The sequence below is a fragment of the Acomys minous genome (genome assembly GCF_964271855.1).
Source record: "Acomys minous genome assembly, chromosome: 16".
NCBI classification, from domain to species: domain Eukaryota; kingdom Metazoa; phylum Chordata; class Mammalia; order Rodentia; family Muridae; genus Acomys; species Acomys minous.
This window is the reverse complement of record NC_140498.1, coordinates 19353922-19378978: the sequence shown is the minus strand read 5'-3', so window position 1 is coordinate 19378978 and position 25057 is coordinate 19353922. Positions and strand designations below refer to the sequence as shown.

The 25057-nt window shown below is 43.7% G+C and overlaps 1 protein-coding gene across 1 annotated transcript; it reads left to right on the top strand.

Moving 5' to 3' along the window:
* The first annotated feature begins 1701 nt into the window (after positions 1–1701).
* On the top strand, positions 1702–25016 carry PPP2CA (protein phosphatase 2 catalytic subunit alpha). Its single transcript, XM_084764160.1, has 7 exons — positions 1702–2053; positions 13508–13717; positions 18684–18857; positions 19466–19555; positions 19927–20088; positions 21423–21541; positions 23507–25016. The coding sequence occupies exons 1-7, from the start codon at positions 1952–1954 to the stop codon at positions 23577–23579; spliced, it is 930 nt and encodes a 309-aa protein (XP_084620286.1). The 5' UTR covers positions 1702–1951; the 3' UTR covers positions 23580–25016.
* The last annotated feature ends 41 nt before the right edge of the window (positions 25017–25057 follow it).

Below are 25057 nucleotides of genomic sequence, written 5' to 3'. Positions count from 1 at the left end.
CAAGGCAGCACAGTGAACACGGCTTATAACTATGGGTACCCAACAATCAGTTCTTTATTGATCTCACAGAGTTAAGTATAATTCTTTTTGTTTGTTTGGATTGGTTTGGTTTGGTTTGGTTTTTCCAGACAGGGTTTCTCTGTATACTCTTGGCTGCCCTGGAACTCACTCTGTAGACCAGACTTCGAGATCCACCTGCTTCTGCCTTGGGGGTGCTGGGATTAAAGGCCCGGCAAGTGTAAATCTTACCTCTTATATCCTTGTTTGTTATTTGGGGTTGTTCACTGCAAACCAGAGTCAGAATCTGAGCTGAAAAGACTGGCAGAACAAGTATGTAAGGAGGCTTCTAGAAGAGCAGATCTCAGGCACTTTCTTTGGGTACACTAGTGGGAGGTACCCTGAGAAAGCAGAATTGGTCAGGCCAGTCCACCTGGCCAAGCAGGTTGTCCTTGACACAGGATTCTCAGCCCTGCCATCTGTGGATGTGGCCACTGAGGCCCTCTTTTAGCTTGTGGGTGAGGGTGATGCCCTCAAAGCTGTATCTTCTTTAGTATGTGACAGGCTTGACTGTTCCCCACAGTAGAGCTAGATCAGCTCTGGCCTTGGCCTTTGTGGTTGACCATCCTTTGGCTTCTATGCCTCTCAAACTCTGGGGGAGCAGTGCATAACTTCTGCTCATTCCATGTATTTCCAGACAGTACTGTTTGGAAAATTCAAGCTCCACTAGGGCAGCAGCCCCTGTCTGCATGACCCCTCTATCTAGGCATGGGATCTGGTAAATAACTGCCGCTCTGTGGAGCCAAGTATCTCTGTAAAGCAGACCGTGCAATGGGAACATGTTTCACAAACCCCAAAGCGATCCATAACCAGGTCAAGGGCTGATCCTTCAGACTATCAGCTTCCTTTACAGAGCACACTGTATGGGCACCAGAACACTGCTAGGATCGGTTTGTTCCTGTTCTATAGGCATGGCCTCTAGATCGTTGGCCAGGATCATTTGCAGTGGGCACAGGACTCAAAGAAGTGCACACCACCGTAGCTGCAGAAGGCCACAGGAGAGGAAGCTCGGCTCGGGATAAGGCCAGGATCGAAGGCCTGCTTCGGCTCTGTCATCGCGCGGGGACAGGTGTGTACTGGGGGTGCAAGGTGCGTGAGCGACACACCCCAGGAAGTACACCTTCCTTTGCTTACGAATGACCTAATTACGGGAGCCTGCAACGCCCAGAGGTGGGGAAGGTCACTTCAGGCAGCCTGTCACTAGGCATCGGTTCTTGTCCCCAAAGATGTGAGACTCCCGTGTGGTTCCCAGGGCTGCGGAACTAAGCGTTTTACGATTGCTACTGTTGTTTCAATCATCAGGCTGCCAAGCCCCAGACCACAACAGAGAAGTGTCACCCGGGAGCTTTCCAGAGAGAGCCGGTCACAGGTAGCAAGACCTCGCCTACCCGGAGTACGCATGCGCCGAGTCTGCGCAGGCGCCTTGCGGAGCCTGTAGCTCAGGGATTAACCGGGTTCGCCACTTGGAGCACTACGGCTCCGGCTCCGTTCTTTCCTTCCCCCGCCGCCCTCCCCGTGGGAGGACCACGCCCCGAAAGCGAAGGCACTTCCTTGGGTGGCCAGCTCCGTCGCGCCTGCGCCCCACGGTGCGTAGCTCTGGGTCCGGGCCCCATTCGTCGCCCTCCCCACGGCTCCCTGACGCCGGCGTGACGTCACCACGCTGGGCGGCCGCCATTACAGAAAGCCGAGTCCCGAGCTAGGGCGAGTGGAGGAGGCACAGCGGCCGGCGGCCGAGCACTGCGGAGCGAGCCAGCGGGCCGTCACCAGCGCCCAGCAGCCGCCAGGGGCCGCAGGAAGCACCCCGGGGAGCGGCGGCGGCGTGTGCGTGTGGCCCGGGTGCGGGCGGCGGCGCGGGAGCAGCGCGGAGCGGCAGGCGATTCGGGCGGGCGGCATCATGGACGAGAAGTTGTTCACCAAGGAGCTGGACCAGTGGATCGAGCAGCTGAACGAGTGCAAGCAGCTCTCCGAGTCCCAGGTCAAGAGCCTCTGCGAGAAGGTGAGCTGTTGTAGGCCCAGGTGCGGCCTGTGCCCGGGCCCGCCTCTGAGGAGGCCGCGGGGACGGTGCAACATGGCGGCACGGAGGCCAGGCCCCTCGAACCTAGCAGACCGGCGCCCGGCGCTGCCCGCGGCGACTCGCGAGCGACCCGGCGCCCCCCCGCCTCCCGCGCGCTGATTGGATGGCGGCGCCGCCGCCGCGGCCTAAAATGGCGCCGCTCGCGGGACTCCGGCTTCGGAGCCTCCCGGTCCGGCCCGGCCCGGCGCTGGGGAGAGTGGGGCGGCCGGTATCCTTGTAGGCCGGCCGGGGACTGACTTTGCTGTGCGCCCCGGAACGGGACCCGGACTTGTGCCGAGGTGGCGAAAGGGCATTGCGCTTGCACTCGGGCTTGTTTCATGGAGCCGGCGCTGCCCACAGGGTCCTCACGGGCCTGGCCATTAGGCCAGACCCCAGCGCCTGTGGAAGGTCACATCGAGTTGGTGTCGGCCACCACACACCGGTTTCCTCCGAGTCCGGTTTAGTGTGCCTTAACGATTTTTGGAAGGAGTCGCTAACCCAATTTCTACGAAGGTCATAGTGGCAGTTTCGAGGGAGTATATAAAGTTTTCATAGTTGGGAGAAATGTAGGATTTGGTGAGTCATATTACATGAAGAGCTTTGGGATTGGAAATCCAGTGTCACTTTAATTTATCGTGTATATGTTGACTCAAATTGGGTAGTGTGTAGCGTGGTGACATTTATTTTTAGAGTCGGCAACACAAACGGAAAGAATCAAGTTTTGTATACTCTATTGGTTGCAAAAGTTTCTTGATTGTATTTGTCTTTCAGAGATGGTCTTGAGTCCATTTAGTGACGCTTAGTATCTCAGGTCATCTCTTTGCATTGGTTTTCTTGTCCAACTGGAGGTCCTGTTTTTGTTTTTGTTTTTCGAGACAAGGTTTCCCTGTGTATCCTTGGGAGTCCTGGACTTTGCTTTGTAGACCATGCTGGTCTCGAACTACAGCGATCCACCCGCCTCTGTGCAAGGATTAAAGGTGTGCGCCACGACGCCGGCTGCCCTGTTGTATTTTTGAAGCCTTGGTTAAAGCAATTTTTTAATGTGGCACGTTGGTCTCCATTCCATTTTAGCTTCAGTTTTCACAGTTAACATTTTATTTATGTATTCATTTATTTATTTTTGGTTTTTTGAGACAGGGTTTCTCCGTGTAGCCCCGGCTGTCCTGGAACTCTTTCTGTAGACCAGGCTGGCCTTAAACTCCCAGAGATCTGCCTGCCTCTGCCTCCCGGCGAACATTTAATATTAGTGCAGAATTATGTTAGTAATTTCTGTTAACAAGATGAATTTTTGGAGCACTATTATGCTCATTCCTTTGGTCTGATGTAAAAAGAAGGTTCTTGCATTTGATAAGTATTTTCTGACAACACAATTTTTCAGAAGCCGCAGAGAACAGTTGGGATTTAAGTCAAATATATAGATTTACCCCAACTCTGTACAAAGCTTCCTTTCCTCCGAGGTATCCTTGGCTGCCTTAGTACTGTTCTGTAGCCAGGGTAGTGTTGAATTTGTGGTTGTCCTTGTGTCTCAGCCTCCCGAGTACTGGGATTACATATGTGTGTGCTATACCATGCCCAGTTGAATTGCCAGTAGGTTTTTTTTCTTCTTCTGAAGACAGGGTTTCTCTGTGTAGCCCTGGCTGCTCTAGACTTACTTTGTAGGAATTGCCAGTAGTTTGATCTTTGTTTCTCTGATATCAAACAAGGTCGTTATTTTTTAAAGTTTAGAAATAAGCTTTTAAAAATTACTTTTTTAAAAAATTAAAAATATATTACTAGGTCTTAATCTCTAACTGCTACTCAGAGTGTCTGGCTTTATGTGAACAGTTTCGAGTCAGCTAGATGGCTAGTCATTCGTATGGAAAGTAAGACCACTTGTTCAACTCTTAGACCAGGACACCCCTACTTTTTCTTTCCCAAGTGAGTGATTGTGGCTGGAAAAGTTTACTTGGTCCTTGCCTCTGTACTATAAAATAGTTAAAACATGTTCTGAGTTTCCAAGATTTCATGCTCTTATGAAAGGAATCAGAAGAAAATGAGAATAAATTATATGTATTCTCAAAGACCTTTTAATCTGATTGGAAAGACTAGAGTGGGATTGTCAGCTTGACACGGTCCTCTTAGAACATTGGTTCTCAACCTTCCTGGTGCTGTGACTCTTTAATACAGATCCTCCTCCTGTGGCGGTAACCCCGAACCATAAAATTATTTTGTTAGTACTTCGTAACTGTAATTAAGAGGCTGGGTGTGGTGGGGCAGGCAGATCGCTGTGAGTTGAGGCCAGCCTGGTCTACAAAGTGAGTTCAGGACAGCCACGGCTACACAGAAACCCTGTCTCAAAAAAAACAGAACCAAACAACCTGTTATTGTGCTGTCTTAAATCTTTTTGTTTTTGTTTTTTTGAGACAGGGTTTCCCTGTATAGCCTTGGCTGTCCTGGACTTGACCCAGGCTGGCCTCAAACTCACAGTGATCACCAGCCTCTGCTTCCCAAGTGCTGGGATTATAGATATGCACCACCACACCCAGCTCACTGTTTTGAATCTTAATGTAAATATCTTTCTGGAATGTGACCCCATGTGAAAGGGTCATTAGACCCCCACAAAAGGGTCTCGACCCACAGGTTGAGAACCACTGCTCTAGAGTCACCTGGATAGATAGGGAGTCTCAGAAATTGTCTACATCAGGTTGGCCTATGGGCGTGTTTTAGGAGCATCGCCGATACTTTGAAATGGGGTAGATGGTACTGTTCCCCAGATTGAGGGGTAGGGGTCCTCAATTGTGTAAGCATAGAGAGAGCTCCCTTTGGTAAAGATCCTCAATGACCTACATGGAAGAAAGAACTTGATCCTTCAAGTTGTCCTCTAACCTGTACTTACAAATAAATGTAAATTTAAAAGTGTGAGTGTGCATTCATTGCTCTGTTTCTGATTATGTGATTGAGCACCTTCCTCAAGCTCCTGCCACCGTGGTTTCCCTGCTGTGGTGGACTAGGACTGTGAACCAAAATAAGCCTATCTGGAAGCCAGGCAAAGGTGTGCCCCTTATTTGCAGCACTCATGAGGCAGGGACAGGAGAATCCTACAAATCAAGTTCAAGGATAGCAAGGGCTACATAGACACACCCTGTCTCTGGAAGGGAAAAGGATCTCTACACCCACCCACCCCGGGGTATTTTTGTTGGTGTCTTTATTATAGCAACAGAAAACTAAACTAAGTATGGAAATGAATAGGTGATGGACCATCAAGTAAGTTTGTTTTGGCTGGGTGGTGGCGCTCACCTTTAATCCCAGCAGAAGCAGGTGGATCTCTTAAATTCGAGGACAGCCAAGGCTACACTGAGAAACCCTGCCTCAAAAAACCAAAACAAGTAAATTTGCTGTGAAGACTGTTAAAGATACTAGATACAGAGGTGGAGTGCAGGCTGCAGCTTAATGGATCCAGTATTTGTTTTTCATATCTTCTTGAAACTGTAAGGTTGGTCAGCTTAGATCTCTTTTTCTCAATATGTACAGATGCTAAGATTTTAATGTATGTGTGTGTTACGTATGCAAATATGTGTGGAGATGCCTGTGACAGCTAGAGAGGGTGGTGGATCTCCTGGAGTCTGGTGGTTTTGATCCACTGGACTTGGACCCTGGATGCCCAACTTCAATCCCCTGCAAGAGCATCATGAACTCTTAACTACTGAGCTATCTCAGTAACTGAAAGTTTTTAGGTTTGGTGTCCTGCCCCCACCTCCCCCTCTGCCCCCACAGACAGGGTTTCTCTGTATAGTCTTGGCTGTTCCAGAGCTCACTCTGTAGACCAGGCTGACTTCGAACTCAGAGATCCACAGGTCTCTGCCTCCCTCTCCAAGTGTTGCGATTACAGGGATTATACCACGCCCTGCTCAACCTAAAGTTTTATTTTTAGAGCCACATTTTTTAAAATACTTGAAGGTATGTGTGGTGGTGCATGCCTTTAATCCCAGCACTAAGGAAGCAGAGGCCAGACCTTACTTCCCCCCCCCCCCCAAATGTAAAAGTTGAAATAAATTCTTTCAGTGAGGATTGTCTATAAGTGTTGTCTTTTAACAATACCTGCAATAGCTCCCAAATGACATGGAAATCTGTTAAATTTGTCAGTAAGCTTTAAGCACTATAGCTGGGCAGAGTCTCAGCTATTCTAATCCAACTGTGCTGACCTGGACTACTTCCCAGCCATGTGTCCCATTACCTGCTAGCTTAGTCTTGCCCTGGCTACTCCTGCTCCATGTTTTTCCTCTTTGTGACCTCCTCATGGCTGGCTTCTCCATTCCTCTCTTTATTAGCCAGTCAGAGGATGAAAAATGTTTGTACAACATTGAGATAGGAGATTCTCCAATTATAAGGGCAACGCCCATGTCCAGACTGCAAGATCTCTGGACACAGAAATCATCTGAATACACAGTGCACAAAACCGTGCCCCAATAGTCACCCAACATCTTATTTTTATTTTATTTTTTTAATTTTTTTGGTTTTTTGAGACAGGGTTTCTCTGTGTAGCCTTGGCTGTCCTAGACTTGCATTGTAGACCAGGCTGGCCTTGAACTCACAGGGATCCACCTGCCTCTGCCTCCAGAATGCTGAGATTAAAGGCCTGCCCCGCCCAGCCCTTGTTTTTTAATTGTATTTCAACTTTTGTAACTATGTAAGCTTTCCAAACAATACTCAGTAAGATATTTTAGACAGAGAGAGGAGAGATGGGTGACTTGGTATACATGTACAGGTCCTAATAAAAACATCCCACTTTTAATGCCACTTGTGAAAACTACATATACTTCGGGTACTACTGGCTTCTAAATGCTTATTTTTTTATTTGGTTTACTTATGACACGGCTGTGTTTCTGTACCTCAGACAAACCTCAAGCTCACCATCCTGCTTCAGTCTCCTGAATGCTGGGCTTACAGATACATGCATGGCTGTTTGTAGGCATGGCTACCATGTCCAGCTTTGAGCAGAAAGATTGGAAATAATAAGCTGAATTTTCTACCAGTTTAGTATCTCTGGTTAAAGAAGTACTCCCATCAAAGAACTCCTGGATCTTCTCATTATCAGAAGGATTGATAGCATCAGAGTCCTCCCTCATGTAAAGATAGAAATAAACCCCAAATGCTCCTCATGTTTAAACATTTAAACAGCTTGAGAAGTCTGTTCTGGTGTCTTGTCAGCAATAGCAGTGTTGCAGAAAGGATCCAAATGTGTATCGTTGTAACAGTGGTGAGTGTGGTTTTTGTTGCTGGCTTATTAAAAAGAAAGATGGGCTTAAAGTTTCCACTCAGCCTAAGCTTGCTGGGTATGCAAATCCATACCTACCTGTTTTAGGGAGCTTGGTGTTTTGTGTGAGCATATGCAGTTCCATCTTAGGCACAGTTCCAGTGACAGATTGAAAAAACTAAGTAGTGTCAACTTGCTGAGTGTGGTCATGCATTTTTATATTTCCAGCACTGTGGAAGCTGATGCAGGAGGATGGCTAAGCGTCAGAGGCAGGTGGACTTTGTGAGTTCAAGTTCAACCTTGTCTGCATAAGTACCTTCAGTTCCAGCACTTGAGAAATAGGCAGACAGATCTTTGAGTTTGATGGAAGTTAGGGTTACGTTAGAGAGATCCTGTCTTAATATAAATAAGTAAAGTATCAGTTTGGTTTTACACTAATTACCAAAAAAAATGGTTTTTTGTTTTATTTGTGTGTGTATTTGTTTGTTTGTTTTTCTTGAGACAAGGTTTCTTTGTGGACCAGGCTGGCCTCCAATTTAACCGAGATTCACCTGTCTTTGCCTCCCAAGTGCTGGGATTAAAAGTGTGCATCACTGTGCCCAGCAAAATGGTCTTTTACTATGACTTAAGCACTGCCTTGGGTTGGATGCCAGTTTGGACTTTGTACTTTCAAGCATTCCAGATACATGAAAAATGCTTAGTTTTTTTTACCCCCAAAGGGATTCTTAACATAGGTGTGCATTTGTCCATTGCTTTGCAAATGCTATAAATAAAATAGTGCTTACAATGTCACAGTGTCATTTAGTTTTAACATTTATTACATGAGTTGAAAAAGGGAAGCTGCTTCTTACTAATTTGAGAAGCTGACTTTGGGGTAGGGGTTGATTTTTTGACACAAGGCTTCTGTTTGTAGGCATGGCTATCCTGGAACTGTCAACCAGGCTCGCCTTGAACTCAGAGATCTTCCTGCCTCTGCCTCAGCATCTTGAGTGCTGGGATTAAAGGCTTGCGCCACCAACGCCTCACTTAAAGCTGAACTTTTTGACTGATTACATTTCTTTTTAATATTTATTTTATGTGTGTGGGTGTTTTGCCTGTGTGTATATATGTGTGCCATATGCATGTCTGGTCTTCTCAGAGGTCAGGAGAGGGTATCAGAATTCTGGGTGGTTGTAAGCCACCAAGTGGGTACTGGGAATCAAACCAAGGTCCTTTGCAAGAGCAACAAGTGCTCTAAACTTCTAAGCCATCTCTCCAGCCCCCAAGATTAAATTTGCAGTGGGAAGGGAAGAGCGTTTCAAGACAGGGTCTCTCCGTGTAGCCTTGGCTGTCCTAGACTCACTTTGTAGACCAGGCTGGCCTCGAACTTACATTGATCTGCCTGCCTCTGCTTCCTGAGTGCTGGGATTAAACTGTGTGCCACCCATGCCTGGCTCCAAGATTAAATTCTTATATGAAGTAATGTTTTTCTGGGATTAATTTAAAAGGCTGCTTAGCTGTTTCCATAGCAGTAGTTAAAATATTAAGAACAAACAGGTGGGAGGCATGTTAGAATGTTTTCACTGTACTTTGGCACAGTTACCATTGTTGATTGAAGATACAAAGCGAGGGCTTAGAAAGGTTAAGTGGCTGATACGGGGAGGTGGAGTTAGGTTGCTTAGGGTTATGACTTCTAATCCCATCCTGCTTTCAGATCCCTGTTGAGGGGGTAATTATGAAAGGTGCATGTAGATTGGGTTCATGGGTGCATGAATTGTGTGCTCAGTGATGCATTGTGTGGAAGCATTGTGTCCTACTGCTGCAGAGCTCCATGTCACATCATGTTGTCCCACCTCTCAGAAATAGTAATTCTTGCATTTTCATGTGGCCAACATCGTTTTTCCTCTCAAATAAGATTGGTGTGATAGTGGTGGCGCACGCCTTTAATCCCAACACTCAGGAGGCAGAGGCAGGTGGTTCACTGAGTTCCAGGACAGTGAAGGCTACACAGAGAAACCCTGTCTTCAAAAACCAAAAACAAAACAAAAAGATTGGTGTGATGAAAACTATAGGGTTGTTTTTTTTTCACATAGTATAAATCATGAGGAAAGAGTAAGTTGTAAAAGATAGGTGGCTCTTGTTGCCGTTGGCGTTCATCATCTCCACAGCCTCCACACATCTGTGAGTTTGTTTCCTGTGCTCCTGGCATGAGGTGGTACTATAGCGTGGATTGGCTGAATGAGAGGCATCACAGTCACGTTCACATGCTGATTCCTCAGCCCTCCCTGTTCTCTGCTGAGAGCCCAGAATGCTGTATCTTCAGATAGGTGAATCTCATGTAGTGGGAGAACGATGGGACCCGGAAAAGAGACCTGTTAGTGCAGCAAGTCCTAGCTATTTGGAGGTTGAGGCAGAAGGAATGCATGTTCAAAACCAGCCACATAATTTTGAGACCCTGCCTCAAAATAAATGAAGAGCTATACAGCATCTGCCTGGCTTGCAGAAAGCCCAGCCACAGAAAGAGGGAGGGACCCAGGGACCACATGGTGGCTTACAACCACCTGTAATGAGATCTGGTGTCTTCTTGTGGTGGGCAGGCACACGTGTGGGCAGAATACTGTGTAAATAATAAATAAATCTTTGTAAAAAAAAAAGAAAGTGCTTCTAGCTGGGTGTGGTGTCTAAACTAAGTATGGAAATGAATAGGAGATGGACCATCAAGTAAATTTGCTTTGGCTGGGTGGTGGCATAGGCCTTTAATCCCTGTACTCTGGGAGGCAGAGGCAGGCAGATTGCTGTCTACTCTTCCAGAGGTCTTGAGTTCAATTCCCAGCAACCACATGGTGGTTCACAACCATCTATAATGTGATATAATGCCCTCTTCTGGTATGCAGGTGTACATTGGAGGCAGAGCACTGTATACACAATAAAGATAGATAGTTAGATAGATATAGGAAATAAGAGAAACAGTCACAGTAGGAGTAAAGTGCTGGTCCCCTTAGCGCCCTCAGAAGACTCAACTCAAAATTCAGTGCTTATGGGCTGGAGAGATGGCTCAGCAATTAAGAACACAGCTCTTCCAGAGGTCCTGTAATCCCACCACTCTGGGAGGCAGAGGCAGGCAGATTTCTGTGAGTTCAAAGCCAGCTTGGTCTACAAAGCGAGTCTAGGACAACCAGGGGTACATAGAAAAACCTTATCTCAAAAAAACAAAACAAAAACTTGCTGCTCTTCCATAGACTGAATCAGCTCCCAGCAACTGTCCGATGGCTCCAAGCCACCTGTGACTTTAATTCCAGAAGATTTGATGCCCTCTTCTGGCTTCTGTGGCTACCCATATATCTATGGCATACAAACACATAAAAATACACATAAATAAGGATTCCTTTTTTACTATTTTTAAATTTTTATTTATTATAGTGTTTTGCCTTGGATGCATACCTGCACGACAGTAGCAGGCACCAGATCTCACAATACATGGTTGTGAGCCACCATGTGGTTGCTGGGAATTAACTCAGGACCTCTGGAAGAGCAGACCATGCTCTTAACTTGTGAGCCATCTCTCCAGTCCCCCAAGGATCCCTTTTTTAAAGCCTTATATTATTAAAACATGTTCCTCATTGGTGTATGTGTGTGACCTACACTGGTCAGAAAGCAAAATTCTCTCCTTCCACCACATGGAGCCCAGATATAAAACTTGGGACCTCAGGCTTGGTAGCAAAGCTTCTTTCCTGCTAAGCCAGCTCTCCAGCCCCTGTTGGAACATTTTTAACATGTGGCTTGATGACATTTGATATCTACTACTTTTTTCCTGTAGTAAATCATTACTATTTTGTGAAATTTGGTGAGAAGGGCAGGAAGAGAAAGAGCTGACTGGCTTTCTCAGATTTACTTATTGCCTAAATTTCTAGTTTGCTGAATTTGATCAAACTCAGATTGTTAGAATTAGTGGCGAGCACTTTTATCCACTGGGCCATCTTGCTGGCCTAACTTAACCAGATTTAGAAGTTTAAAATTTTCACTTTATGCTTTTTCTTCTCGTTTTCACTTTGATAGTGCCAACATTAAATATGCAATTTACTGGACAGTATGAGTAAGTTCATGTGTAGCATCTGCTCCAGAGAATAATGCTTCCGTGGATGTAGGGGAAATCCTAAGAGACACATTACTGTCTTCTGTTCTCATGTATCCACCTCCTTTGACAGTAGTTAGGAATCTCTTTGTCTACCAAGAACTTAACCAGGTCTGTGTCTTTGCATTAAAAACTGGGAGAGGCATTGTTGGAAAAGTAGGCTGCAGAAGAATGTAGCTTTAAAATGCAAAGGAAACTATTGGTTTCTGTAAGCAATATGTGTGAAATGTCAAAAGTTTGAAAAAACACAACAAAATGCACTGGTGATTATTTCATCTAAGAAATAGGATTGTGGTCTATGTGGACATCTAGGATTTTTGTTTTGTTATTGTTGTTGTTTAAACGAGTATATCCTGTCTGGCATGGTGGTAGGGACTTTAATCCTAGTATTTCTAGGAGATTTTCTTAATGAAAATATTCTTCTAATCTTTGAGGATGTCTGGAAATAGCTCCCCAAAGTCTTTGGAGAGTAGAAAACAGTGGTTCTTAAACATGGCTGTACTTAGTTACAAGGGTAGTGGGGGGGGGGGGAAACGACACTTCAACGATTCCAGCTTTGAGGAGTAAAGCAGAGAGACCCGTGTTTCAAATGTGTAGCTCAGGTTGCCTTCATCTTGAACTGTGATGCTGGTTGTCACCAATTGGCTCATTAGCAACACTGTTCTTTATATGAGGGCGAGGTGTTTCTTTTGAGAGAGTAAGTAATTGTCTAGGCTGGCCTTGAACTCCTAGCAAGCCTCCTGCCTTTGGCCCTGGATGCTGGCATTGCAGGCTAGCAAAATTTCAGTATGGGCAATTGGTTGTGTCTTTGAAGTGGTCTGCTTTGTTCATTCAATCTGTTCTCTTTTCTCCCCTTACTTAGCCTTTCTCTTCTCCTTTGCTGTGGAATGGCCTGTTTGTACACCAGTGTCCAGGCCTAGCATGGTAGAGTCATTCTGGCAGTTTAGCAAATGTCTTCCTGTATACATTTTTAAAGCACATGTAGATGTCTATTGAGTGAATGATAAATTTCTAAAAGCAGCCTAGAAAGCATGTATGCTATATTGAATAATCTAATTATAAAACAATTTTTTAAACAATGAAAATATTTTTAAAATGTGTCTTAACTTCCCCCCCCCCCAAAAAAAAAAATCAAGGTCAAGAACCTCAAAGCCTGAGGATATAGCATTAGGTGCTCTTTTTTCTTTCAATTTTTTTTCCCACTTGCCTGTGTGTGTTTCTGTGTACCACTTCTGTTCAGTGCCCTCAGAGGCCAGAAAAAGTGTTGGATCACCTGGAACTGGCGTCACAAATAGGTGTGAGCTACCATGTGAGTTCTGGGAATTGCCCTTGGGTCCTCTGAAAGAGTGGTCAGTGCTCTTAGCCATCTCTCCAGCCCACGTCCCGCTCATTTTCTTTGTTTGTTTGTTTTGTTGGTTGGTTGGTTTTTTATTTTTTGAGGCAGGGTTTCTCTGCTTAGCCTTGGCTGTACTGTACTCCCTTTGTAGACCAGGCTGGCCTCAAACTCGAAGCAATCCTCCTGCCTCTGCCCTCCCGAGTGCTGGGATTAAAGGCATGTGCCACCGCGCCTGGCTTCCTGCTCATTTTCATTGATGTTGTCTGGATGCTGCTGATGTGTTCGGTATTCTAGTAGATGGAAATTTGATAGCCTTTATAAATTGATACTGGTGATTGAAGGTGATTGAATGTGGTCTTGGTACCTGTTCTCTGGACGTCCACCATTGGCTAGCCAGTGGATAGATAGAACCATATATATGTTGTCTACAAACATAGCCAGTGGCAAGTAAGTCCTTTGCCAGCAAACATGAGGATTTAGATTTGATCACTAGAACCCACGTGGGTGGAATGAGAGAACTGGCACACGTGCACACAAAATACACAAAATGTAATTTTTAAAATAAGAAAAGTTAATTTCTGTCTTGTGTTGCAAATGTCTGGTTTTGTATTTTACAGGGTTTATTACCCTTTGTATTAATATGAACAAAAACATCTTTGTTGATGCTGTTTAATGCTGAATATATTGCTTTATTTTATTTTGTTTTTTTATCTGTAGGCTAAAGAAATCCTGACAAAAGAATCCAACGTGCAAGAGGTTCGATGTCCAGTCACTGTGTGTGGAGATGTGCACGGGCAATTTCATGACCTCATGGAACTCTTTAGAATTGGTGGTAAATCACCAGACACAAATTACTTGTTTATGGGAGACTATGTGGACAGAGGATATTACTCAGTTGAAACAGTTACACTGCTTGTAGCTCTTAAGGTAATTTTGATTTTTTTGTTTAGGCCTATTGAGCTGGGTGAGAGCCCTCTGGAGTGTTCTTTTCCTACCATGATTTTTTTGTTTTGTTTTGTTTTTCGAGACGGTTTCTCTGTGTAGCCTTGGCTGTCCTGGACCCGTGTTGTAGGTCAGGCTGGCCTCGAACTCACAGCGATCCACCTGTCTCTGCTTCCCGAGTGCTGGGATTATAGGCGTGCGCCACCACGCCCAGCTACCATGATTTTTAAAAAAAAAATAATTTATTCTTGTTACATCTCAATGGTTATCCCATCCCTTGTATCCTCCCATTCTTCCCTCCCTTCCAGCTACCATGATTTTATTATATTCACATGAATGTTAAATTTTAGAGCAAACTTTCACATTTAGGAATGCAAATAATACAAGTGTCAACTTAATCATTATGTCTGTGTTTGGAGTCAGGATGGTTCAGAGCACAGCCCCATGGGATACTTCAGGGGTTTTTGTTGTTGTTTCAGACAGGGTTTCTCTGTGTAGCCTTGGCTGTCTTGGAATTCACTCTGTAGACCAGACTGGCCTCAAACTCAGGAGATCGCCTGCCTCTGTTTCCCAGGTGCTAGGATTAAAAATGTGCACCACCGCTGCCCAAAACCTTAGGCTTTGTGTTTGGTTTGGACACAGAGTCTCCAAACATAGCTCTAGCTATCCAGAAACTCACTATGTTACCAGGCTAGCCTCAAACTCATAGCGTTCATAGCCTGCCTGTCTTGTCTTTTTAAGCGCTGTAATCAAAGGTGTGCAGTGCAATGCCCAACAGGGTTTTTATTTTAAAAGTGTTAGAAAACCAAGTAGAAGTTTTAGTTTAGTACGTTAACTATGGAAGTACTATAGCTGCATTGAAATGCGAGGAGTGTGAGGATCCATGTTGATTGTTTACACCATTTGACAGTCCTGTAAGGATTTTACTGAGGAAGAATTGAGAGGAAAAGATCAGATTTCTGTGAAGAAAATGTTATCTTTATTAATATGTTTCTTTCTGGGTTTTTTGTTTTTTTGGTTTGTTTTGTTTTTTGAGACAGGGTTTCTCTGTGTAGCCTTGGTTGTCCTAGACTTGATTTGTATACTAGGCTGGCCTTGAATTCAGGGAGATCCACCTGCCTCTGCGTCCCTGAGTGCTGGAATTACAGGCATGTGCCACCTCTCCTGGCTTGATACATAATAAATGCATAAATAAATAAATATATATAATATAAATAAATATACTTTTTTTAAATGAGAACTGACGTCTGTAAGCCCAGTGCTGGTAAGGCCCAGGTGAAAGGCTTGAGAGTTGAGGCCAGCCTGATTTATGCAATAAGACCTTTTAAAATAATAATGATAATTACCATCATTATCATTAAAGGAAGCAAGTTCTAGAACCCCATGCTTGCCATTGTAACTCTGAACTGTAGAATAGAAGAGTCAGCACTGACACACCATGGCTTTGACTTAAAGAGGAATGAGGCCTCTGCTGTAGAGGGCTGCTTGGCTTTGCCTCTGAAGGGGAAGCTGTACTCCTCTTCCTAGGCAACAGACTCATTTTTGTAACGATGTTTTGAACAAGAAACTTGCTCTCATCGACTTTCTAATATTAGAGAAGCAATGAGAGTATTAGCCAGAGATGGTTTTGATGATTAGCATCGCATTGCATAGAATACGAAGTATAGAGTTTACCGTAGATGGTGGGCAGTGTGTGCAGTAACTCCAGATACTCTGAAAGAAGGTGTAGCCCAGGGTCATTTGGAAGGAGTGGGCTGCCTTTAAGAATTCATGTACCAATGGGCTTGGTACAGCTTTAATTCTAGCACTCCAGAGACAGAGGCAAACCGATCTCTGAGTTAAAGTAGCCTGGTCCAACACAGAAAGTTCCCACTAGCCAAGGCTCCATAGTGAGACCCTGTCTCTCAAAAAACAATAAAATTCGTTTATCAAGGATTAGACTGCATTGTGTCCTCCTAAATGTCATAAACCCAAATCCTAGTTCCCTGTGCCTCAGAGTGTTACTATACTTGGTGCTGGCCCTTTACATGGATAATTAAATAAAATGAGGTCACATGGGTATGCCTTGATCTATTATGAGTAATTCTTCTATTAAAGAGGCTAGGGGCCTGGGGAGATGGCTCAATTGGAAGACCTGAGTTCAATCCCCAGAACTTGGGGGGTTGGGGGGCGGGCAGAGTTTCTCTGTGTATAGCCCTGGCCGTCCTGGACTCCCTTTGTACACCAGGCTGCCCTCGAACTCACAGATCTGTCTGCCTCTGCCTCCCAAGTGCTAAGATTACAGGCGTGCACTTCCAGGCCAGTGAAACACTGTCTCTGAGGAGGTAGAAGGCCATTTCTGAGGGATGACACCTGAGGCTGTCCTCTGACTTTCAGGTGTGCATGATCAGACAAAACAGCTGTCTGTACATCAAGACGACCCCAGCTCTGCTGATACCTTGAAGGAAAAGTACCTTTGTAGTGTATGGACCCACTCCTAGACTCACAGTAACCCTTTCGTTAGCAAATGGACACTGGGAAAGGTGGCCCTTTCTCAAGTGGTGTCTGAATAAATGCAACAAAACAGATCCTTGGCTTAAGTTAATAGCAAAGGCTGTGACTTGAAGGAGAAAATACTCGTGTTCATGATTTGGCTCAGATTTCTTAGCTATGTTCACAGAACATTTATCCAGAGGCTGGGAGTGCAGCCCAGTTTCTAGAGTGCTTGGTTAGCATTCAGGAAGCCCTGGAATTTGACCCCCAATACAGTGGAAGTGTGTAATGATACAGGCTTGTAATTCTAGCATTCAGGAGATGGAGGCAAAAGGAGCAGTTCAAGGCTAACACTGCCTCAAAAATAAAACCAGGAAAATTCATCAAAATTAAGATTTTCTTTTTATTCTTAAAGAAAATGCTACAAAGAGAACTAACGCTTGTTCAGATTGTTACCTTCTTGGTGCTACATATCGATCTCAGCCTCTTGCATGCTAGCATGGGTTCACCACTGAGCTTTAGCCTCACTTCAAATTTAAAACATTTTTACAATTATTTGTTAATTTTGTGTGACTCTGTGGTACATGCTTGCCACCAAGTGTGTGTAGTAGTCAGTTCTCTCCTTCTGCCATTGAGTCCTAGAGATCAAACTGGCCATATCTTGTCTTATGACATGGGCTATCTTGGGCCAGTGAGATGGCGTAGTGATTAAAGGCAATTGCCACTAAACTCATATGATCTGAATTTGTTTGTTGGGTTGTCTTTTTAGTTTTGGGATTATAAGCATGTGCAGCCATGTCAAGCCAGATTTCTTTTTTTTTTTTTGGTTTTTCGAGACAGGGTTTCTCTGTGTAGCCTTGGCCATCCTGGACTCACTTTGTAGACCAGGCTGGCCTCGAACTCACAGCGATCCGCCTGCCTCTGCCTCCCGAGTGCTGGGATTAAAGGCGTGCGCCACCACCGCCCGGCTAAGCCAGATTTCTTGAGTCAGGATCACACTGTAACCTGAACAAGTCTCAAGCTCTGACCTTAGATAATCTGATTTTAAATGGGCAAAGTACTATTTCATCCTCGAAGATAAATGGTTAGTAAGGCTATGGTTAGTTAACATCATTAGTCATTAGGGAAATCTACACTAAGGTCACAGATCCAGCTTCTTTGTGTCTTACTAACACGGTAGCTACAGCCAATACCAAGTGTATATGAATATGCTAGAAATATTAGGCTTCTCATGCATTCTTATCAAGAATGGTGCATGACTTTGATCCCAGCACTCAGGAAGCAGAGGCAGGCAGATCGCTATGAGTTCGAGGGCAGCCTGGTTTACAGAGTGAGTCTAGGACAGCCAAGGCTACACAGAGAAACCCTGTTTCGAGAAAACCAACAACAACAAGTGCAAATTTGGTAAAGTATAAACAAATTGTATAGCCCAATAGCTACACTCCAGGTTTGTGCTCAAGAGAAAAGAAAGCACATGAGCAAAATGAGCTCAGTAATTAATAGACAGGAAGACTAAATGCTTCATACAGAAACCATGGGCTATGGCGACCCTGTGAGCTAGTGTACAGCTATGACAGCACACCCCCATCTGTGCTGCAGCATGGTAACTTCAGGATAGTGCTCCAAGGAATACATCAAGAAGCTATATTTTATAATTTTTCATTTATATTAAATGTCTAGAAAAGTCATTCCCAAGAGACAAAAGTAAACCAGCGGTTGTCAGGTGCTGGAAGAGTGGAGTGGGGAGGGATTACAGGTAGACATGAGGAATCTTTGCAAGTAACGCAGAGCTCTAAAACTGGGTTGTGATGATTGTTGTGGAACTAAAGTTAGTAAAAGTTGGGAATTATGGTTTTTATTTAACACAAGATGAGGCAAGGAGTTTGGTTTTAATTATGGTGATATTGGTAAACACTTTATAAACTTTTAAACATGTTTATAATCACCAGGCATGCTGAGCATGGTAGCGTATGCCTTTAATCCCTGCACTCAGAAGGCAGAGGCAGGCAGATCCCTCTGAGTTTGAGGCCTGCATGGTCTATAGAGTGAGTTCCAGGACAGCTGGGCTACACAGAGAAACCCTGTTTTGAAAAACAACAATTTGGGCTGGAGAGATTGGTTCAGAGGTTGAGCAATCAATGACTGCCCTTCCAAAGGTCCTGAGTTCAATTCCCAGCAGCCACATGGTGGCTCACAACCATCTGTAATGAGATTTGCTGTCCTCTTCTGACATGCAAGCAGAGCACTGTATAGTCAATCAATCAATCTATTAATCAATCTTTTTTAAAAAGAAAGAAAAGCAACAATTTTTTAAAGTTTATAATCTTGATTTTGGTTCATTGAATTACGTGTGCTTCTTCACCTCCTTTCTCTCTCAGAACTCTGAATTTCCAAATCCTGTAGAAAGTTTATTAAAATGTCAATTGGTGGGTTTTTTCTTCTTTTTGGAAAGAGCTGTCTGTTGTCCATTTTGCTTTAGGTCCGTTACCGTGAGCGTATCACTATACTCCGAGGGAATCACGAGAGCAGACAGATCACACAAGTTTATGGTTTCTACGATGAGTGTTTAAGGAAATACGGAAATGCAAATGTTTGGAAATACTTCACAGACCTTTTTGACTATCTTCCTCTCACTGCCTTGGTGGATGGGCAGGTGTGTGTACCATTAAACTTCTCACTGGCTTTCGTTTTTCCAATAATCTGCTTTCTTAGTGTTTAGGAGCCACGGATTTTTCCATCTTTATAGCTTACATCCCTTTGGGAATACTCTGGCAAATATTGATAGTACTCTTTTTCTTTTTTCTTTTCTTTTCTTTTTTTCTTTTTCTTTTTTTTTTTTTTTTTGGTATCAGGTGCTGAACTATACAGATTGGGATCATGGGGGTGGAAAGTGTAACCCATCAGTTTTGGGGGGCTTTTTGTAGAGGGGTCTTAGAGATAAGAGGGGCTGTTTGCTGGTCCTGGTAGATTTGTACACATGAACTTGGAAGAAAATTCTAAGCGTGAAATTGACTACCAGTCTCTGGGTGGGCTGTGGATAAAGTTAGAGAAACGCTTTGTTGAAGGAGCCTCAGTGATGCTAGTTGGTCAGGAAGAGTAGACAGCAGGTGGTTGGGATTAGGGCAGAACAGCGGCCAGTTCTTGAGACTCAATCCTCATTGAAACAACAGAGGTGGCTAAATGTAGAGGCTCTGCCCAAAGTGTGGCCCAAACATTGTAGTTTCTCTTGGTGGTAGTTACCATTTGTAATTCACTTTTTAGATCTTCTGTCTGCATGGTGGTCTGTCGCCATCCATAGACACACTGGATCACATCCGAGCACTCGATCGCCTACAAGAAGTTCCTCATGAGGTATGACTGATAATCCTCAGAGACTCTGTAGGAGGAAGGAAACTTGTTTAGCTGTAGCATAATTATATGTCCACTCACATTTCCAAAATGAATTGGCATCTGAGCCCTTACCAGCTCAGAAGTTTAGAAGCCTTCCTGGTTGTACACAGGCAGGTAGGACAAGTTAATGATGGAACATACCTGTTGATGTGCACGCTGTGCATCCTGGGAATTGCTTCTCATTTCAGAGATACCTTAACTGCAAAGTTCATGCTGTGTTCAGTGGACACACACAAAATGTCATTTTATAGAGTGTTGCCTCTGGTGAATTAAAAAATGAAGAATTTTCAACATTTGGAAAAGTCAGTTTGTAACTCGTACCTGCTTTTTAGGGTCCAATGTGTGACTTGCTGTGGTCAGATCCAGATGACCGTGGTGGCTGGGGGATATCTCCTCGGGGAGCTGGTTACACCTTTGGCCAAGATATTTCCGAGACATTTAATCATGCCAATGGCCTCACCTTGGTGTCCAGAGCTCACCAGTTGGTGATGGAGGTATGTTCGTTCTTGAAAGGTTAAACCATCATTTTAGCAACTGAAGGAAAGGAGTTTGACATCGAAGCTGTAAAATCTGCAACTGGAGCTAAACCCTTCCCAGTAGATGTGCAGTCAAATTCAAGTTCGTGGCGACAGTGGTGCATGTATCTAATGTATCTTCAGATTCTTTTTTTAATCTTCAGATTCTTAATGACTTTGGGAGACTTGGGATTTAATTATGAAAGGGTTAATGTGTAGATTGGTGAAGAAAGATACAATATATTACAGTTACTTCATACATTTTTAGTATATGTGTGTAGGAAAAGGATGAAATATCAAAAAGTTGATATGTTGATTATCCTTTGGAGAACTAGGTTGTAGATGGTTTCAAAGAAGTCTTTCCTCTGGAGGGTTCTTATGTGGAAACATTGGCTACCGTACTTTGAGAATGAGAACATGGGGGCTGGAGAGATGGCTCAGTGGTTAAAGGAATTGTCTGCTCTACAGAGCTCCTGAATTCAATTCCCAGCAGCCACTTAGTGGCTCACAACCATCTGTAATGGAATCTGATTCCCTCTTCAGGTGTGCATAAAAACAGAGCACTCATATACATAAAATAAAATCAATAAATCTTTAAAGAGAAAGAGCGAACGAGAACATGGAACATTCAAACTGTGGCAGTGGGTGATCTCTTTTATGAGGTGTTGTCAGTACTGATGGTCAGCCAAGTGTGGTGGCACCTGCCTCTTTAGCTAGCTAGTTAATTAGGCTGAGACAACTGCCTTCAGTAATCCAGACCAGCTTAGAGTGAACAGTGAGACCCTCCCCCTCCCCCCCAAAAAAGTTCATTAGTAAATCAAATTTAAGGTCTTGTCATTGTAAGACACATTTATAGAAACATTTGGTGATAATATTTAAATTGATTTGTTCGTTTTGTTTGTTTGGTTTTGGGGTATGGCCTCTTATGTATCTCTGGCTGTCATGTAACTCAATATATAGAGTAGGCTGGCCGCAAACCCACAGAGATCTACCTGCTCTGCCTCCTGGGATATAAGGAGTGTGCCGCCATGCCTGGCTTGTTGTAAAAAAAATGTGTTTGTTTTGGAGTTTTTCGAGACAGGGTTTCTTTGTGTATCCTTGGCTGTCCTGGACTCACTTTGTAGACCGGACTGGCGATCCAACTGCCTCTGCTTCCCAAGTGCTGGGATCAAAGGTGTGGGCCACCACGCCCGGCTCTAAAACTTTTTTTATTTTAAAATATTTTTTCATGTTAGCAACAAATGTATTCATGTGCATTTTATAGGTTGTGTGAAATACAAAAAAGTAACCTTTTTTCTGCCTCCTTTTTACAGGGATATAACTGGTGCCATGATCGGAATGTAGTAACAATTTTCAGTGCTCCAAACTATTGCTATCGTTGTGGTAACCAAGCTGCAATCATGGAACTTGACGACACTCTTAAGTATTCTTTGTAAGTATCTACCCTGAGCTAGAACATTTTCATGAGAATGGACATACACATAACAGAAATTAGCTTCTCTTATTTCAAACCTAATATGAATTATTAGGTCTTGACTTTCTTGTTGTTTGAAACAGGGTCTCACTATATAGCTCTGATTGTCCTGGAATTCACTGTGTAGACCAGGCTGGCCTTGAACTCCCACAGATCCACCTTCCTCTGCTTCCCAAGAAATGGGACTAAAGACCTGTGCCACTATGCTCATCAGTCTGCAAGTTCTAATCCCATGTGTTTACTGTGGAACTAGTAAAGCATATTTTGATGAGAAATCAGATGAGTGTGTCAGACACTTAAGTGATCTTACTAAAACATAGCCTCCTGGGCTTAAGTTGGCTCTTTTTATTTTTTGTTTGTTTGTTTGTTTGTTTTTGTTTTTCGAGACAGGGTTTCTTCTATGTAGCCTTGGCTATCCTAGACTCGCTTTATAGCCCAGGCTGGCCTTGAACTCACACCTGCCTCTGCGTCCCAAGTGCTGGGATTAAAGGTGTGTGCCACCACTGCCTGGCTCTTTTTGGTTTTGTTTGTTTGTTTTTGTTGGGTTTTTTGTTTGTTTGCTTGGTTGTTTTGTTTTTGTTGGGTTTTTGTTTGTTTGCTTGGTTGTTTGTTTTGTTTGTTTTGTTTTTGAGACAGGGTTTCTCTGTGTAGCCCTAACAGTCCTAGACTCACTTTGTGGACCAAGCTGGCCTGGAACTCACAAGAGATCCACCTGCCTCTGCCTCCTGAGTGCTGGGATTAAAGGTGTGTGCCACCATGACTAGCTTTAAAGTTGGCTCTTTTTGATGTACAGTTATAATCCAAGCTCAAAGCTGTAATCTTCGCACTTGGGAGACTGAGACAAGAGGATTGGAAGGTTAAGGACACATCCTTGACTACTTTTTCTATTGCTTTGATAAAATTCACTGACCAAAAGCAACCTGTGATTAAGGAAAGCAGTTGTTCAGCCTACAGCTCCAGTTTATAGTCCCCCCTGAGGGGAAGTTGAGTTAGGAACAAAATTAAGAACTAAAGCAGCTCAGTTAACATCCACAGTCTGCAGCAGAGAGCTGGATGTGGTGGCGCACACCTTTAATCCAGCAGAAGCAGGAGGATCTCTGAGCTCCAGGCCAGCCTGGTCTAAATAGTGAGTTCTGGGACAGCCAGGGCTACACCAGGAAACCCTGACTAAAACAAAACAAAAAGGCAGAGACAGATGTGTGGGTCCTTGCTTGCTGCTTATGCTTAATTAGCTTTCTTCCTTCTTAAACAGTTCAGGGCTCTGACTAGGAATGTTAGTGGCCAAAGTGGGCAGAGTGTCTCTTCAACAGTTATCAAGACATTGTTTTACAAACATGCCCACAGCTGGCCTGATGTAGACAAATCCTCATTTGGAACTGTTGCCAGGTGATGATTCTCTTCTGTCAGGTTGACAGTTAAAAGTAACTGTATGAGCAGCCACTACCCTCCAAAATAAACCAACAATCTGAAACAGAGTCTTGCTATGTAGCTGCGTCAGCCCAGAACTCAGTCAATCCACTCCCCTCTGTCTGCCAAGTGCTTCATTGTTTGCATTTGTAGCCCAGGATGGTCTAGAACTGTGATCCTCTTTCCCCAGTTTCCCAAGTGTTGGTGTTAGAGCTGTGCCCAGTATACCCTCATCAAAACTTGGGTTTTATTCTTTTAAAATATTCTGAAATTGGATAGGTAATAGACCATAAAATTTGAAAATTTTAAGTCTTTTTGTTTTGAGACAGGGCTTACTCTGTAGCCTTGGCTGTCATGGAATTCACTGTGTAGACCAGGCTGGCCTCAAACTCACAGAGATCTGCCTGCCTCTGCCTCCTGGAGTGCTGGGATCACAGCCTGGCAAAATTTTGAAATTCTTAATTTTGGTAAATACATGGATGTCTTAGAAACAGTGTATCTTACTTTGTTTTTCAGCTTGCAGTTTGATCCAGCACCTCGTAGAGGTGAGCCACATGTCACTCGTCGCACCCCAGACTACTTCCTGTAATGAAAATTTAAACTTGTACAGTATTGCCATGAACCGTATATTGACCTAATGGAAATGGGAAGAGCAACAGTAACTCCAGAGTGTCAGAAAATAGCTAACATTCAAAAAACTTGTTTCACACGGACCAAAAGATGTGCCATATAAAAATACAAAGCCTCTTGTCATCAACAGCCGTGACCACTTTAGAATGAACCAGTTCATTGCATGCTGACGCGACATTGTTGGTCAAGAATCCAGTTTCTGGCATAGCGCTATTTGTAGTTACTTTTGCTTTCTTGAGAGACTGCAGATAATAGGATGTAAACATTAACACCTGTGAGTCCAGTTGACTTCCACTTAGCTGTAGTTACTCAGCATGACTGTAGATGAGGATAGCAAACAATCATTGGAGCTTAATGAACATTTTTAAATAAGTACCAAGGCCTCCCCTCTTGTTGTGTTTCTTTTCAGGGATACCATTTAATTTAATTGTATGATTTGTCTGCACTCAGTTTGTCCCCTTCTCAAATCTCAGCCCCACGTTGTTCTTTGTTACTGTCAGAAAACCTGGTGAGTTATTTTGAATAGAACTGTTTCCCCCTGTAAGATGATGTTACTGCACAAGTCACCGCAGTGTTTTCATAATAAACTTGAGAACTGAGAAAGTCAGGTTTGAATTGTATCAGTGGGCACGACTGGTGCTGTCTCTTAAACAAGATAAATCAATTGATCAATTTTGGAATTTGTAGAATTCCAGGTAAAGAAAAATAAAGATCAAGGCCACTGTGTAACCTCTCTGGCAACTCCTTGGCATTCTTCAGAAGAACTTGGGGACTTGTTTGTCTGACGTTATAGTTTGTCTTGTTGCGGGCCTGCGCTTGTGAGAGGAAATCTGTGCTGCTTCAGTAGGACTTGATTGTTAAACCATAGAAATTGAGAGTTATGTTTTTAGGACTTTACTTAAAATGGCATGTTTTCAGGTAGAACTTAACAAACTAAATGATGTGTCTAGTTAGCATAGTTCTGGTTATAAATATATTGCTATGTATATTTCATGAACTCTTTAATATGACTGACAGATGGTAAGTTAACAAACATTTGTACATTTCGTGTTAAGTCATGTGATCTTAGAGTTAAATTTGTCTCAGATAAGCTGTTAGAACCTTAGCCTGTGTTAGGTTCCTTTACTGGTAAATCAGTGAAGCTAAGTAGAAACAAAACCGGTTTGGGGTTATGCTTTCGTGTTTTGTCCCAGATCCAAGAATGGTGCCTGAGTGCCAGTGCTCAGCGACTAATGAGTTTCCCCTTCTATTCTTTGACTTGGCTGAAAAATGAAGGCAGTTTTTCTGTGGGGACTGAATATTTGGTATTTTAAGGTGCCTGGGCAAACATCAGGATGCTTCATCATTACTGTGTGAGTTAGTAAATAAATGTCTCCTGGCTTTGTACTGTGTTGAATTTGGAACCAACAGTGAAGTTACACCATTACTCTGTAAAAA